Source organism: Hemicordylus capensis, chromosome 3 (assembly GCF_027244095.1).
Source record: "Hemicordylus capensis ecotype Gifberg chromosome 3, rHemCap1.1.pri, whole genome shotgun sequence".
NCBI lineage: Eukaryota > Metazoa > Chordata > Lepidosauria > Squamata > Cordylidae > Hemicordylus > Hemicordylus capensis.
The window spans coordinates 290526286-290543608 of NC_069659.1; the positions used below are offsets into that span (position 1 = coordinate 290526286).

At 43.5% G+C, this 17323-nt stretch overlaps 1 protein-coding gene across 4 annotated transcripts in view; it reads right to left on the bottom strand.

The window, feature by feature from the left end:
• The window catches only part of UGGT1 (UDP-glucose glycoprotein glucosyltransferase 1), a 118853-nt gene that overhangs the window by 50880 nt on the left and 50650 nt on the right, over window positions 1-17323 (bottom strand). For all 4 annotated transcript variants that reach the window (XM_053308613.1, XM_053308614.1, XM_053308612.1 and 1 more), the window contains exons 15-20: window positions 16780-16865; window positions 15655-15790; window positions 14150-14281; window positions 12768-12932; window positions 11613-11733; window positions 9905-10003 (exon numbers count right to left, since the gene is read on the bottom strand). In XM_053308613.1, the coding sequence (XP_053164588.1) occupies window positions 9905-10003; window positions 11613-11733; window positions 12768-12932; window positions 14150-14281; window positions 15655-15790; window positions 16780-16865 (739 nt within the window). The remainder of the gene's footprint in view (window positions 1-9904; window positions 10004-11612; window positions 11734-12767; window positions 12933-14149; window positions 14282-15654; window positions 15791-16779; window positions 16866-17323) is intronic.

Below are 17323 nucleotides of genomic sequence, written 5' to 3' on the forward strand. Positions count from 1 at the left end.
GCCACAGCCACCATCTGAAGCTCAAAGTAAAGCTGGGTCCAAAGCAATGATCCCTGTAAAAACAGGCTGCTCACCTGTAACTTTTTATCTGGTAGAGATCCATCAACATCCATAAAATGAGTACTGTCCCTGCGCAGGATTCTCACGGTAGAATGCTGCAGCTCATCAAGGTGACTGAGCCCTGCCTCCATGCCCACAGTGTGCTATTTAGTTCTTGGACGGCCGCCATAGAGGACGATAATCCAGAATCAGGTGAGTTCATCATCAAAGGAGAATAGTGTGCACATTCAATATGCACATAGCGTAGCACTACTGCAGATGGTTGGCTCTGGAGGGTCTTATGGATGTCGATGGATCTCTGCCAGATCAAAATTTTCAGGTGAGCAAACTGTTTATCTGGACCAAGATCCATAAAAATGGGTGTTTAGCAAGCCCCCAATGGAGAAGGGTGCACCAGTAGCTATATTAACACTTGCTTCAAAACGCTTCTCCTGAAACTCGCCTCGGCAGCAGAGTGCACATCTATGGCGTAATGCTTGATGAAAGGTAACTCAGTGGACTAAGTTGCAGCTTTACAGATGTCTGTGAAGGTTATTTATTATTATTTCTTTACTACATTTTTATACCACCTTTCTGCCTTGACAAAAGGCACCCAAAGCAGTTTACAATATTAAAAGAAGCAAATTACAGAAGGTTAAAATAACATTATCTCCGGCTGTTGGCCTTTTCAGGAGCTGAAGACAAGAGCTCCCTGGCCTGGGTGCCTCCTTTCATGCCAGGTTACAGTTCAAGTTACAGTGACCTGGCCAAGAACATCTATATAGGCCAAAGAATGAGTAAGAATTTGGCCAGCGTAGGGAGACTTAGGGAAATATCATAAGAATAACAATATTCATGAAAATAACAGGAGAATAACATCTGGTTGCTTTGTGCACACAGTCAGAAAAGAATATGTTTTGCTACAGTTTTGCAAACTGCACAGCTGTGTATTGGACAAGGCTCGCAGACTTCAGTCTAACCAGCACTCTGCACATGCTCGGTATGGGAGCAAGGTCACCGTGACATGGAAAGGACAGGATCTATGCATAAGCAGAAAGGGGAATTTTAATGTCTGTTTTTCTCAAGATTCTCAAAGGCTATGAATGCCAACTTCTGTCAAAACAGGGATTGTTTTCTGCTTTTGCTCAAACCCCGCTGAACAGAAAGATGGGTATAAATGCTTGCTGTGTACTTTGGTACCTTGCCACTCAGCATTGACATCGAAACTAAGAGAGTTTAGTTTCGGTGTCCCTATCCACCCCCAGCACAGTACCTTCAGTGACTGTTGCTGGTGTCTATCTTATGTTTCTTTTTAGATTGTGAGCCCTTTGGTGACAGGGATTCATCTTATTTATTATTTCTCTATGTAAACTGCCCTGAGCCATTTTTTGGAAGGGCGGTATAGAAATCGAATGAATGAATGAATGAATGAAGAGAGAGATGGTGTGCATGTAGGCTAGCTGATTGATCAAACGATCTCTCCAAGAATTTATCGCCCCTGATCAAGGTTCATACCTGGTTGTAAGTATACCAAATCATGAGACTAGATATTATTTTTGAGATTGAGTATGAGGTACCGGACTTGGTGCAGGGGAACTTAGAAATGTGATTTGTGAGACTGCAGTCCATATTGGAAAGTTTAGGATTATGAACTGGGTGTAAGTGAGCTTTGAAATTGTTTTGCCTTGTCATAGACTGGGGGATCTAGCCTGAAAAAGGACATCAGCTTCTAAGAGAAGCTTAGTCTTTGAGACACTTCCTTTAAACAACTATTTTAACAACCATTTAAAACTGTATATTAATTGTATCTTTTAGCTATTTAACCAATACAACTATCTTAGTATTTTTAAGAACCTTCTCTGCTTTGTTATTAATTAATATCAATCTCTGAAATGTCCGGTCTGTTCCAGAAACTTATTTAAAGTATGTAAATTCAAAAACCATTTACATCAGCATGGGTAGAGTGGGCCTTGATTGCTTCAGGTGGTTTCATGTTCTGTGACTTGTAGGTCAGCATAATGAGCTCAACTAGCCAACTGGACATTCTCTGTCTTGAAATGCAGGAGCCTCTCACAGAGCCCTTACATGCCACAAACAAATGCTTGACGGATCTAAAGTTCTTAGTGTGGTCTAGGTAATATAAAAGCGTTCATCCAAAGAGTGCATTGCACATTCTAAAGGTGTAGAGGCGTCCCTAAAGAACATAGGGAGAACAATGTTTTGGTTGAAGTGGAAGTCGGAAACCACCTTGGGTAAGAAGTTTGGGTCCATACACATTAGCACTTTATCAGGATAGATCCTGGTGAATGGTGAATCAATCCATAATGCTGTCAGTTCACTAATGCATTCAGCCGTAGTAATGGTAAGCAGGAGACCAGTTTTCAACATCACTAGTTTGATGGATGTAGAACTCATTGGTTCAAATGGGGTTTTGATTAAAGTTGAAAAGACCAAGGATATGCCCCACAGTTCTACAGGAGTGCAAATGGGCAGATATAAGTTCATGAGGCCTTTTAGGAAAGCCTTACTATCTGGGTGTGAAAAAGGAGTCTTTCCATAATAGCTAGGATGTTTTGAAGAGAGTGCTGCTAGATGCACTTTCAAAGATACATTAGCCAACCCATGTGACTTTAGTTTGAGTTTAGATAAGTCAAGTAGAGGAGCACATCTCTGATTGTAGCCTGCTTAGGCAAAAAACCATGCAACCTTGCATAAGATCTGAATCTGAGCCATTTGCCAAAATAATTACGTCTAGTGAAAGACTTCCATTGGTTAAGTAGGATCTTACTCAAAAACCGATTCGCCATGCTGTCAAGCAGCGAGTAAGAACTTCTGGATGCAGGACGTTGCCGTTGTCCAGTGCCAGGAGATCTAACTCTTGTAGCAGTCTGTGGTACTGGTTCCTTGACAGTTTGAGTACCTGTGGAAACCATGGTTGCCTTGGCCACCATAGAGTCACCAAGACACATGATGTAGGAGCAGTCTGAAGGTGGACAACCATTTGGCTGATCAGTAGTCACGGAGGAAACATATACGGGATCTCCTGCTGCGAATCTAATTGGAAGGCGTCCTCCAGTGATAGAGGGTTGTGAACCGCTCTGGGTCACAAGTGCACTTTGTGTTCCTTGAGATGGCAAAGAGATCTATGGTTGGTTTTATCCAACTTATGAAGAGAGAAGTAATATAATTTGTTTTGATTTCCCATTCATACTGTTATTGATGTGGGAAAACTCTATTTAGGTTGTCCACTAGGACATTGTCCAGTCCCTTTATGTGGATGGCTATCGGGTAGACCTGATGTCCAATGCACCAATGCCATAGTTGTAGGCTGAGTGCACACAGTGTTTGAGACACTGTCCCTCCCTGACAGTTGATGTAAGCTAGGGCAGTGGTATTGTCTAATTGTACATGTATAACGTTTCCCTGCAGAAGAGGCAGGAAACTTTCACAGCTTTGAAGACAGCCAGCAAACCCAGGAAATTGATATGAAACTGAGCCTGTTGAGGGGTCCATTGCCCTGAATCTGATGCTCTCTGCAGTGGGGCCCCCAGCCCAGCAGAGAAGCACACATTGTCAACTAAGACAGAGGGAACTAGCATCTGAAAGGGGACCCTTTCCAGTAGATTCGTGCCCATTGATCACCAGGTAACTTAGCGTAGAATCTGATCCAAGATCATTAGATGCAGGTGTTGGCTGTCTATATTTGGGTGGAAGACCGACAGAAACCAAAGTTGTAACTTGCACATTTCCAAGAAGGCATACTGCACCTCTGTGTTGCAGGATGCCATGAGTCCCAGGAGTCTTTGAATGTGTTGGGCCAGTTGAGAGAGATGTTGTTAGAAATCGAGAACCAGGTCCCCCTGATGCACTGGAAGCGTTCGAGGTAAGTAAGCCTTCCTGGTCTCTGTGTCCAGGACTGCTCCAATGTAGTTGATAACACGAACCGGGTCCAGTTTGGACTTTTCCCAATTGACTTGGATCCCCAAGTCTTGGGAGGAGAGATAAAACTCGCTTTGTCTAAGAATGTAACTCTTCTCTGTCTCTGGAAATCAGGAGCCAGTCGTCCAAATATGGATAGACTGTTATGCCCTGAGTTCTTATGTAGATCACCACTGCAGCCATACATTTAGTAAATACCTTGGCGGTGTGGGGGGGGGTAGACAGCCCAAAGGGTAAGACTGTGTACTGATACACTTGACTTCCTATCGAGAATCTCAGATATTTTCTGTATTGTGTCCTGATGCCAATGTGGAAATATGCGTCTTTGAGATCCAGTGTCACAAACCAGTTCTCCTGACAAAGAAGATAGCTTGTAACGCTATCATACAGAATTTTCACACAAGGACAAACTTGTTGAGGTGGCATAGATCCATGATGGGTCAATTCCCGCCATCTCTCTTCAGGATCAGAAAGCATTGGGAGTAAAAACCCTCCCACCTGGAACTGCACTGGGGTGATAGCCCTCCTTGCTAACAGGTTCTTCACTTCTTCTAGTAACGCTTGGGAGGGTTGAGAGAACTGCATCTCTGAAAACTTCAGGGTTGTCTTGAATTCTATGGCATATCCATACAATTACTATCTTCAGGACACAACAGTCCGATGTTATGTGGTGCCATGGGAGAGAGGCATGGCATGCCAGCTTGATACTGGATGCTGATATGAGTACAAGGTTTGCAAGGTTGGTGTTGTCCTTCGCATGCCAAGATGTTAATGCCCCTGGTAGCAGGAAGGGAGAGGAGTGTAGTGGTGACAGTGGGTGGACCTGAACCTCAAAGATGCTTTTGAGGCTCCACCTGCTTCGTATGTTGGGACTGATTAGATTTCCCTTCGCCCTGTTAAGTGTACTTATGATAAGGATTATATTGCTTCCTGAAGTCATGGTGCTCCTGCTGCCTGAAAGCGGGCTTCTGTCTTGCATAAGAACAATATTTGGAGCCGTAGGAAGAGGTTGATGTTGAGGTGGTAAAAGTTTTTTCAGAAAACTTTGATTTTTTTCATCCGCTCCATAGTGGAGTCAGTATCCTGAAGAGGCCCTTACCATCGAAAGGTAGGCCCTCAGTTTTTTCATTCATGTTGCCCTGAAGATTAGTGGAGCAAAGCTAGGCGCACCTCCTCAGAGAGATCACAGCTGTCAAGGAACGCGATTCCAACTCAGCCAGGTGTTTGGTGGTACTCAGTTGTTGGTGAGTAAGTGCTGCTGATTTGTTCAGAGTCCACCTCAGAACCGGTTCCGTGCACATCCCTAATCCCCAGCTGTAATGGCCTTTGGCTGGGGATTGTGGTAGTTGTTGAGTACAACATCAGGGAATCTCTGGTACAGGCAACAATAGTCAAGAGAGCAGGCGATTCACCTGCTTATTGATCAAGTGAACATCCTACCATCAACAACTCTAAGACCAGTAAACTTAGCATGTCAGCAACTAGGCTGCTTCTGTGGGCCAGCATCTTAACCATCAACCAGCCCTGAGTCCACCTTCTGCTCCTTCTGTCCAATCCCTCTGGATGGAAGAGCATGTACTATGAGTAGTACAGTACATAGTAGTCTGTACATAGTAGTCTGTACTATGTAGATAGTAGTCTGTATTATGCACAGACCAGAAGACTCTGCCATACATACGACATGGTTTTCTGTATCAGCAGCAGCTGTAATACTTTGCCATTCTCAATAATAGTTACCAACTGCCATCAGCTGTACTCAGGCAATTTTCAAAAGCAATTAACAAAATTATTTTATATTCAGAAAACTTAATGCCTACATACCCCTATGCCTGAGTAAGCTGAGAGAATGAAGTGAGAAGTGTGAGTTAAACTAGGGGGACCACAAAACTAATGTTACCCCATGAACAGAAAGACTATGGCTGCATTTACTTAATACTTGCAGCAGGTGGTAGAAAAGCACTCTTTGCAAGTCAAAATTAGACAGCTGGGAGGGGGGCTGTTCAAGAACCTCTGTCCCTGCTGTACCAGTTTGCTTACATGGAAGTGCTTTTGCTTATGTGGGGGTGGTTATCATTCAAAAGATATCACACTGTTATAGGCTGAATTCTGCGCTTTCTGGGTTCTGCGCCTGCGCAGGTACCATGCGGTAGCTATGTCGAAGCTTGTCGAGGTGTCTTGACCATGCCTCCACGCCCTGTGCGTGCTATTTAAAGGTGGGCAGGACACGCATTCCTCAGTTCTTGGATGACCACTGAGGAGGACGATCACCCAGGTAAGACTGAGTTTTTTCTTGAAACAGTGATGAGTGAGCAGAGTGACACCACAGTGACGAGGGCTGCACACCTAAACATACAGCCAGAGAACCACACTACTGCAGAGGGGGAGGGAGGGAGGGTCTTGTCGATGTCGACGGATCTCTACCAGATCATCAGTTACAGGTGAGCAATCTGTTTATCTGGATCAAGATCCGTCGAGATCCATAAGAAGTGGGTGTTTAGCAAGCTCCAAATGGAGGAGGGTGCAGTAGTAGTTAGGGCAACACCCGCTTAAATACACTCCTCCCAAAGGTAGCCTCTGCTGCAGAGCATGTGTCTATGGCATAATGCTTTACAAAGTGGGCCTCAGAGGACCAGGTTGCTGCCTTGCAGAGGTCTGTAAAGATCACTCTGGAGAGGTGTGCAGCCAAGGAAGCGTGTGCCCTGGTGGAATGGGCCTTGATGGCTTCCAGTCGAGACTTGTTTTGCAGCTTGTATGCCAGGCATATGAGCTCCACTAACCACCTGGATAAGTGTTGGCGTGAGATGCAGGTGCCCTTGGAGGAACACGCACAGGTCACAAATAGTTTCACTGTGGTGCGAAAGTCTTTTGTCCATGCCAGGTAATAAAGAAGTGCTTCCCAGATGCTATGGCTATACTTTGCTGTACAGGCAGAGTAGTTAGCCACCTTGATTGAGAGGCACGAGATTGAATACACTTTTCTCCCTATGAGGTCTAGCTTACGACTCTCTTTATCCGGCGGTACTGTGTAACGTTTCCCTGCCTTCAATGTGGAAGCGCAGTCAATCACCAGACTGTTTGGTGCAGGATGTTTAAGAAGATAGGCATTCTCCTTGACTTGGACGCGGTACAGGCTCTTGAGGCGCCTTGACGTTGGAGTGGAAGTGTGGAGAACCTCCCAGGTGCACTTGGACGCTCGTGTAATAACTGGAAACATCAGCAAAGCCACCAGAGCCGTTGTTTGGGTCTTCTTAAATATGAAATTATAGACTGGATCATCTATGGTTGCTAACTCTGAGCGGAGCTCCAAACCTAGTGCTGCAGCCATGACCCGGATATGTTTATGGTATGCCTTGAGTTCCTCGTTAGGTGATACGTAAGTAGTAGGGGTGACATCTGTTGGAGGCTCCACAACAACTTCCTCCTTCTCCTCTTGGTCTGACTCAAAGTTGGATGAACCATAGTGGTCAGAGCGGTAGGCAGACGGTGAAGGGGGAACTGTAGTCTGAGTCCCCGCCATTGCGCCTTGTGTTGGTGTTTGAGTTTTGGGTGGCCACCAAAAGTGTTGTGGCAGATTCAGTCTGGTATGCTTGGTGTTGCAGAGACGCAGAAAAGGTCTGGGTAGCAACAGAGACACCTTGCAGATGTGGTGTAATGGGTACTGGTGCAGGTGGGCGTTGGGACACCGGCTCCCATGTTCTGTTGGATTCACTAATGCAGGCTGTTAACAGTGGAGAAGAGCCCGGTGGCTGTGCTGATGCCGCGTGGGTGAAGTTACATGTGTGCCATGCAAGAGTGTTCTGCAGGTGGGCGGCTGACAATGCAGGACATACTGTCCGTCGTCCTGTTTCCGACGGGAGAAAACCCAAAAACGTCGACGTCGATGGGGTGCTCGAGGGTGAGTCGAGCAACTTCAGGAGTGCGTCCATCTCCCCTGGAACAAGAGTTGATGTAGCATCAGCATTGTCACCATCCTCGATGTCGAAGGATGGAGGTGGCGGTCGACATCGAGGAGAAACTTGCCTGGAAATGGAGATCACCGGGGTATGTAGAATGGAAAGAGATCGGCCATTTACCATCGGTGTTGAAGGTGTGGAAGACGGTGTTTGAGCCGGTGACAAAGAACGGGCCCTCGATAAAGTGACGGTGGATGTTGAAGGCAGGTTCGTCGGCATCCTGGTCTACTTTGAAAGCTCGGTACCCACAGGAGCCGGGAGGGCGACTGGAGTGGTTAACTGCATGTCTGACAGGGAAGGAGTGCATTCTACCGTCAGGTCAATGAGTCGTTGAGGCTTCTCACTTGGTGTTGGGCGATCCGAGCCATGGCGCTTCTCTGGCGTCAATGTCAACGAACCGCTCATAGTCCCTTGATGTGGAGGCGGCTTCAATGTCAATGAATGAGCCCTTTCCTTGCGTGTCGACATCGATTCAGTGGCAGGAAGCTGCTTCGATGATGAGGTCGACAAATGGTCTATTATTTGACGTGTTGGGGTCGACTCGGCTGTAGGCATTGACATCGATGGGGACTTCCCCAATGGTGTTGAGCTCGATGTCAAAGACGTGGTCATGGCTGACATTGAGGACTGCTTCTCAGGCTTTTTCATGGTGCCGTCCTTATCCAATGCTGAAGAGGAGGCCACGGTCGATGTCCAGGCCCGTTTCTCGGACTTTTTCAAGCCGCCTCTTGAAGAATACTCTGGGCTGGAGCTCAACCTCGGTTGTGTTTTTTACTTAAGGGAAGTTGAAGTTGAAGGCGGAGTCGAGGAAGATCTCGGAGGAGTCTTCAACCTCGATACCAAGGGGCCCAGCATGCCCAGCGTTGAAGGGCTCAGCTTGTCATCATAGATTGCTGCGCGAAGGTGGAGCACCCTGTTTTTCCGAGTCTGCTTGGAAAACGATAAGCAGATCTTACATGTGGCAACATTATGTTGTTTGCTCAAGCAGAGAAGGCACAGATTGTGTAAATCCTTAGAGGTGAGTTTGGCTTTATAGCGCTCACACCTCTTAAAGGATTTCTTTTCTTCAGCCATCACAAAAAAACGAGAGGGTAGTCAGGCAGTCCGAGTTAATTTCCAGCGTAGTCCGTCAGTCGTTCCGAGGTCAAAAGCGAAGGAGAAAAACACGTCAGCCGGTCCAGGTCAAAAGAGAGCGCAGTCCGTCAGCCAGTCCAAGTCAGATAATCGTATAAGCTCACGTAAAAACTCATGAAGAAACTATGAGGAACTTCCCAACTAGCAGCAAACCGAAGGTCTAAACGCAAAGGCGGTCAGAGAAGAACTGAGGAATGCATGTCCTGCCCGCCTTTAAATAGAATGCATGGGGCGTGGGGGTGTGGTCAGGACACCTTGACAAGCTTTGGCATAGCTACCGCATGGTCCCTGCGCAGGCGCAGAACCCACTTCTTATGGATCTCAACAGATCTCGATCCAGATCACACTGTTACAGACTAAATTAGTACAGTCAACTCTATAAGCTCAAGCCTACCATTTCATTCTACTGCACATGTAAGACCAGGCCTATAAGTGGAATGCAAAAGATAGCAAGAAAGCTGATGTTACCTGGAAGCTACGTAAATGAATACCTTTCATGTGAATAACACATTGGCTCATGCCTCTGTCCAGTTTCCATGAGATTTACTTCTATTCGACTTTTCAAAACAAAATTGAGTGATATGCTAAATGTATAATGCCTTATTATGCTGTACACAATAAGCCAAATAACTTGGAATTAGTTGCATGCCAAGAACGATATACAGGGTAAAAGACTGAAATGAGCACAGAGAAGAGACAGTAATATGGCATCACTCAAACTAACAAAATGTCACACTATGCTTTGCAACACAAAGGATCCCTAGGTACAAAGTAGTATAGTAAACATTCACTCCCATTAGATTTGATATACAAAAATAGTCTAGTTCTGTCATCTCTACCTTTCTTTGTCAAGTAAGTCATGCTGTTGGCAATAGCAGCTGTCTTGTCTCTGGAATCCATGAATGTAAATCTAGCAAAATCATCCACATAGAAATTATCTGCAAACAAAATTTAAACACAACAACCTCTTATACCCAATTATTTTTATAAAAACAGGAAAGCATTATCAGCTATGGCATTAAAGCGCTCTCTCTCTCGCGCGCGCGCTCTCTCTCTCTCTCTCTCTCTCTCTCTCTCTCTCTCACACACACACACACACACACACACACACACACACACACAGTATTTTAAGGTTTGATTTCACATACTTCTGTCTATGACTATTGGCATATACACCCTCCAAGAAAAGAAAAGGAAAGGGGGAAAAGCAAATACAGCTGAGCTCCAAAAGGCCCCATCATGTATGCCAAAAGTGCTTCCATGAGCACATGGGGGCTCTTCTGAGTTCCTCTTCTCGGTGCAGCTCCCTGTATTGCATTTTTGTTTAATGTCTCAGTAGCAGCTTCTGTAATACTATTCTACTACAGTGTAGAAGAGTGGCTGGGAGCCACTCTTGTGTGTACAAGGGGCTGCCATAGGAACATGGAGCCTGAAAAGCATCAGTGCACATGTGGAAGCTTCTAACTGGAACTCAGCACATATGTTCAGTCATACCCCCCACCTCTCTGAGACCTCTCCCACATGCTTTCAAGCTGTCTTATCGCCGACTTAACTTTTTTAATGGGAAGAAACTAATATGTTCTAGGATACATTCTAAGAAGTGAGAGACTAGTCCAAGATGTAAGTCAAGGAAAGGTTGAAGAGGAAGATCTACATACAACAACATAAAGCAAAATAAAGTAGTAAAGAAATACAGAAATTTGCAAGCATTTTCAGGTCTGCAAAAGATATAAAAGAGTAGAGAGTTGTCAAAGACCTATTTACAACTGAAACTCACAAGAAAGTAAGATTGAGGATGACAAATTCCACATGAGATGCCAGGTTCCACACTTGCATGGCAGATCCATGTGTAAATAAAATACACATATTCTGTACAAAAGGTATCTACTCTTTGCATCAGGGACACAAACATTGTTTGCTCAGAAGATATTACTGAAAAGACTACCTAGTCTTTGTACCACTTAATCCGTCCAAATCCAAAAATTCATGTTCTTGCAGAGTTCAGAATATTTGGGCATGGACAGAGTTGGTCTTGTGGAAGCAAACATGAATTGTCCCCTTGGCTAAGTAGGGTCTGCCCTGGTTTGCATTTGAATGGGAAACTACATGTGAGTGCTATAAGATATTCTCCTTGGGGGGTGGGGCTGCTCTGGGAAGAGCAACTATATGCTTGCATGCAGAAGGTTCCAAGTTCCCTCCTTGGCACCTTCAAGATAGGACTGAGAGAGACTCCTGCCTGCAACCCTGGAGAAGCCGCTGCCAGTTGGCGTAGACAATACTGAGCTAGATGGATCAATGGTCTGACTTGGCATAAGGCCGCTTCCTATGTTCCTATGGGTTGAGCAGAAGACAAGGAAAAAAGGGAAACCATATCAAAAATTGTAAGATCAGCAAACAGGAACTAGAGGTCAGGAAGAATAGAAAGCCACCCATGCAAAGTAGAAAACCCCTATTAGTCTTTCAACAATTCCTGAAGATGTCCAAACTTTTTCTAATGTCTATTAACAAGTAGCCTTTTGTATTGTTTCATCAATAAATGTGCCTTACTAGTTGCAGTTAGATCTAGGTACTCTCTGTCAGACATCAAAATCCGAGAGTTGATTCTTGGAACAACATTAGGCTGGCTCATTATATATTCTACCACATCTTGATCATTTGACAGTTCACCCTGAAAAACAAGATCAAAAATCTCATTGCTCTTAAAAACAATGCACAGCATCCAAACTAAATTAGTCATAACTAAACACCTTTAAAATCAATGAGGAAATTAGTCATGAGTAACTTGTTAGTCATGAGCAACCTGTCCTATTATTTTCAAAGGAACTTAGTCTGGGAAGATGTTATCCAATGTTTTTGAATCCACTTGAAAATCAAAATCAGTTTGAGAAACAAGTTATTCTCTTCACAATACCAGCTTTAAAAAAAATCAAGACACATTAGCATAAAACACTGAGATCCAAAGCACTGGTCTGTGTAGTCCTTGGGATTTTGACTTATTTCTTGGAACAGCAAGCTCCTGTGCTTGTGAAACCCCCTGTAGTTTCAAACATGGTTTGCTACGTAGCATCAGAGAATGCAGTTCCAAGAAAAGCAATTTTGAAGTCCTTTTTGAAGTACAGAATTACAGTCATCCCTCGCCAACCGCAGTTTTAAGTATCCGTAATTGGGAAATTGTGTCCAGTCTCACCAACCACGACCCAAGTATCAGCAGTTGACAAGGTTTTTAAGTGTTGGGGGCAAGTAGTTAGTGATTTGGGGGAGTTTGGAGGTTCAATCTGCTCATTCCTCTTGGTGACTCTTGGCAATATTAAGGGATTTTCCCCGTTTTTAAAGCATTCCCCCCCCTTTCTTTTGGTGTTTTTGCTATTGTGGTTCCCCTAACCCCATTTCCCACATACTTTAACGCTACCAACCGCAAATTTGCCAACCGTGGGTTTTTGCCAGAATGGAACCCTTGTGGTTAGCGAGGGATGACTGTATTTTCTTTATCATATTTATATACAGCCTGATATAGATATATATATATATCTAGGTGGTGTAATAATCCAAGTTACAATATAAAAATAAACAATGAAAAGACATTCACAGAATAGAACAATTAAAAGAATTAGGTGCACCATTCTTTGGATTTTGGCTCTTATCATAAAGCATTGAAAAGTCCCCAGGATTTAAAAATCCTAGTTTACAAGCAATGTAATTTACCAAGTATACAGCCCTTTGGAAGAAACTGGTGGTTTCCAAGATTTTATGCATTGTCACAGTTTCCAGTTCATCAGGATCCAGCTGCTCTTTTTGAAAGGGCATCCCATTAAAAAGTACAATAGGTAAGGGGCCCACACCTGTCTGCTCGTAGTAACCATGTCCTTCCTGAAACACATAGAATAAACAGGCACAATTATTTACTCCAAGTCGCTATTGCCCTCATGCCTTAATCTACTGAAATGTTCCCTAAATAAGAGATTAGGGATGTGTAGAATGTTTAGAGCTCAAAACGTTCCGACTCTAAACATGCTGTTTGGGGTGTTTCAAGCCTGAAACAGGATGGCCTTCAAATGAAGGGCCTGTTTTGATCTCGGAACGGAATGACCCCATTCCGAGTCAGAACATTTGGAGTATTCTGAGCACCATTTTGTATGCCTGTTTTCCCCTTACTGACTGGTTTTGGCACTGGCTTTTGATTGACTTGCGATCTCCTTGCTTCTTGTTTGGCTTGTTATTGTAAGTTGTATGATACAAATCAAGTTGATTTGTATGATAACAAGCCAACCAAGAAGCAAGGAGATCGCAAGCCAATCAGAAGCCAGTGCCAAAACCAGTCAGCAAGAGAAAAAACAGGCATCCAAAATGTGCTCAGAACAATCCCAACATTCCGAGCTCGTTCCACTGGGACAACTGGTTTGCCGGTTAGAACCCCTCATAGAATTAACAGTCATTCCTTGCCAAAGCTTAGACCCCCCTCATAGAATTAACGCCTTTTGGAACAAGGAATATGCCAACATCAGACTTGACACAGCTGTTCCCAGCCACGCTTCTCAAGTTGCTCCAGAAAAGAGCAAAAAACAACCAATGTTCTTCCATCTCATCAAGTCTCTTCCATAACACTTCCTCTCTTCCAGAGCACTTCTGGGGCATCGGCAGAGTGGGACATTTCATCAGCTTGTGCAACAGTGCACAAGTAGAGAGACCAGGAGAATTGCTATGCGGGCCCTAGTGACGTTCTTTACACATGTGTTTTGTTAGTCAGGAGGTGAGTCTGTAGCCTTATATTTATTATGGAGATTCTTCAAATCTGTAATGTTCCCCATTCCCCAGATCTCTAAACTATATAGTATTTGGGAAATAGTTCTGCCTCCAAAAATTTTAAGGGATGAAGACCAGAGAAATACAGCAGATAGCATTACAGGGCTACAAAATATTATGGGTTACAAAATAGACTACAAAGTATTATTACTACAAAAATGATGCAAGAACGTATCCTGTCTGGCTGCTATGCACACAGTAGTTTGGCAGAAATCTAATTACAGAAGGCAAAAATAAAATCATGAGGAGTGAAAGTGCATAATCTGTACACATGAATTTCTTACCTTCCTATTTTGATCATAGGCAGAATCGACTCCTAGGATGCTGTTTACTTCTACATAAGGATACTGTTTCTCAAGAACACTAACCACATGTTCTACTGTCAGTTTTCCCCCTGCATTTACTTTGCTATATATCTGTGAAATTGGGGAGGAAAACCAATTAAAAACATGACCTCTTATTCCTACTTGATCATTAATATATCAGTCACTTTCCCATGCTCCTTTACTGCCCCTGCTCATAAGAACACTCTTCCAGAACATCAGCAAGGTGCCACTCAAAACCTACCTCTTCCAGGAAAACCTACCTCTTCCAGGAAGTTTTTATCTTAATCCCTTCATTCCATCCCCAACTAAAATGGCCAAAGCACCTCTGGGGAATGGCCTGTTTATTTTGTTAATTTTATTCTCTATATTGCTATATACATAATACAACCAGAACTGTATGTCAACACTTAGGCAGAATATATGTGCAAAGCTGATGCCTACAATGAATACTTAATTGTTTATAATGCAATACATACATACAGGAAGATTAATTTTTTAAGAGCCTGCTCTGGTTAGCAATGTTCATAAGTTTGTATGCCCACAGGACAAAAAGGAAAGGAGGCATTCTATTACACAGGTAAAGCAAAATAGAGAAGAAAGTAAGCATGGAGGCAGGAGGGTGGAGACTGAAGTAGGGACTAGTCCCAAGCACAAATTTATACATTGCTCTTCCCCATATTGCTATAATTATATTTGGAAGATAGTCCATTCACACAACCGAACAATCCACAGTTTGTTCAGTGAGAAATGCAAGCTGAACTTGCATGCTCCCTCCTTCACGTTTGCTTACCTCCTCAGCTCCATTTTGTGACATTGCGATCCTGAACTGTGGCTCCACAGCTCAAGTGAAGTCAGGAATTGTGGTTTACCTCTGGCTTACAAACCACAAGCCATGTTTTAACAAACATAACAGAGCCATAATTTAACAAGCCAGGTGTCTGGTGGTGTGCAAGGTAAGAAGGAAAGAGGGCGGCAAGCATGCAGGCTGGGTTTGCATTCCTGTTTGATAAAACCATGGTTTATCAATTGTGTAAGCTGGGCCAATGAGGAAAAGAAAGACAGGAAACAGAAAGCTAGGGCACCTCCACAGAGATCAAATAATTCCCCACTTCACCTCCCACATTTCCTTCAGGAATGGCACAAAAGGCATGCATGCCCTTAGCACTCTATAGCCTATTCTGAAGAAGAAAGGCATGGGAGCAAAGTGCCTTTGGCAGGAAAGTTTATCCTTCTGGGCCCCGCAACAGAAAAGCAGGGAACTCACAACAGCTGCCCACATACAAACAAAAACAGGTTTGTTACCAGTATCATTAACCCAAATAATTTGAAGAGGCAAACTGAGTGCTTCTTTTCATGGCTACAGCATAAAAGCGGATTGCACAGAGAACGTGGATTCCTCTAATCAAGCCCAGTAAATCTGACTCTCAGATATTGCTGCACTGCATGTACAAAGGTTTACTTACAGATATAAGTATCTGGAAGGCAAAATTGTTATCTACTTCTTGTGCAACATAGTTGTATGCTCGAAGAAGGGCGACCCCAGCATCTTGTAAACCATCAACATCTTCAGAGTCATTAACTACAAACACTAAACCAATCCTATTTAAAAACAACAACAACCAGTCATGTGGATTAACATTTTAATCAAATATTCAAAGCACAACCACTGACAGTGGGAATTTTTGGGCTCATGAACATGGTCAGATGGCACTGAACATTTCTTGGGGGCCAACCTAGATATAAGGTTGTTCATCTCTAAATATGGGCAAGAGAATGGGGAATTGCTGCAGGATCACATCCTCTTCCCCACAACCTCTCCCCTCTCATGAGCAAATTCCCACAACACCCAAACCAAAGTTAACTATCATATCTACAATGACATAACCTATAGTTAATGGCAATCATAATTTGAAACCAACATCAAACCCTAGTGAAAATAAACCATGATCAACAGTCATGTAGAAACAAAAGGCCATGATTCAAGTTGGGGGCGGGATGAGATAATTCACACACAATAAAGGAGGACAGTCCCAAGGGGTTATGTCTATACCAGTCCTCAGTGACAGAAAGAGCCCCTACTAGCAGGTCTACATATGAATGCAAACTATACACACTCTAACTTGCCTATGAATCCTAATTCCATATCCCCAGATCTCCTTTGCTGCAAAATAGGACATCCATATAGGGTCTGCTTATCATCATATCTAGAAAGGCTTCATCACTCTATGTGTATTATATATTCCCTTCTCTTGCATGGCTGGGAAAGGATGAGATTTTATTCATTCATTCATTCGATTTCTATACCGCTCTTCCAAAAATGGCTCAGGGCAGTTTACACAGAGAAATAATAAATAAATAAGATGGATCCCTGTCCTCAAAGGGCTCACAATCTAAAAAGAAACACAAGATAGATACCAGCAACAGGCACTGGATGTACTGTGGTGGGGGTGGATAGGGCCAGTTACTCTCCCCCTGCTAAATAAAGAGAATCACTACGTTAAAAGGAAAATAAGTAGTTATGAACATTACTCAGCCTCAAGGATAAAAGTTAACTTTTTAAAAGTCCCATGCAAAAACCACAGCATTACCTCAGCGGTATGTGGTTACTAAGGAACACTTCAGCCACACTAAGCAATTCTGCTGTGCTCTCATGGGATGGATCAAATATGAGGACCTGAAAGAAACAAAAATATAAACATGTATAAGCTATTTTATCACTTCAGAATAGCTAGGGAAATATTTCATGATTAGAAAGATAAAATTATGCTTAACTACAGAAAGCTGTGAGAGAGAGAGGGCACAATTTTCATGAAATTACCCAACAGTTAATAGAACTGGAAACTGAAACCAGTGCTATCAACTTTCTTCAGTGGCATTTAGACACTGACATGACAAATATGCAATGTACTCTATGTGGGGCTGTCATGGAGTTTATAAGTTTCAGCTGGAGCACAATACGATTACCAACCCACTTCTGGGGATGAAGCAGTATAGCACAGGGCTCCCAGCAGGGTGTGCTAATACTCCTAAGGGTGCCTGAAGGTGGAAAAACCCATCCTGCCTTCCAATAATGCAGCCACAAAACAGGTTGCTTACCTGTAACTATTGATCTGGAAGTGATCCGTTGAATTA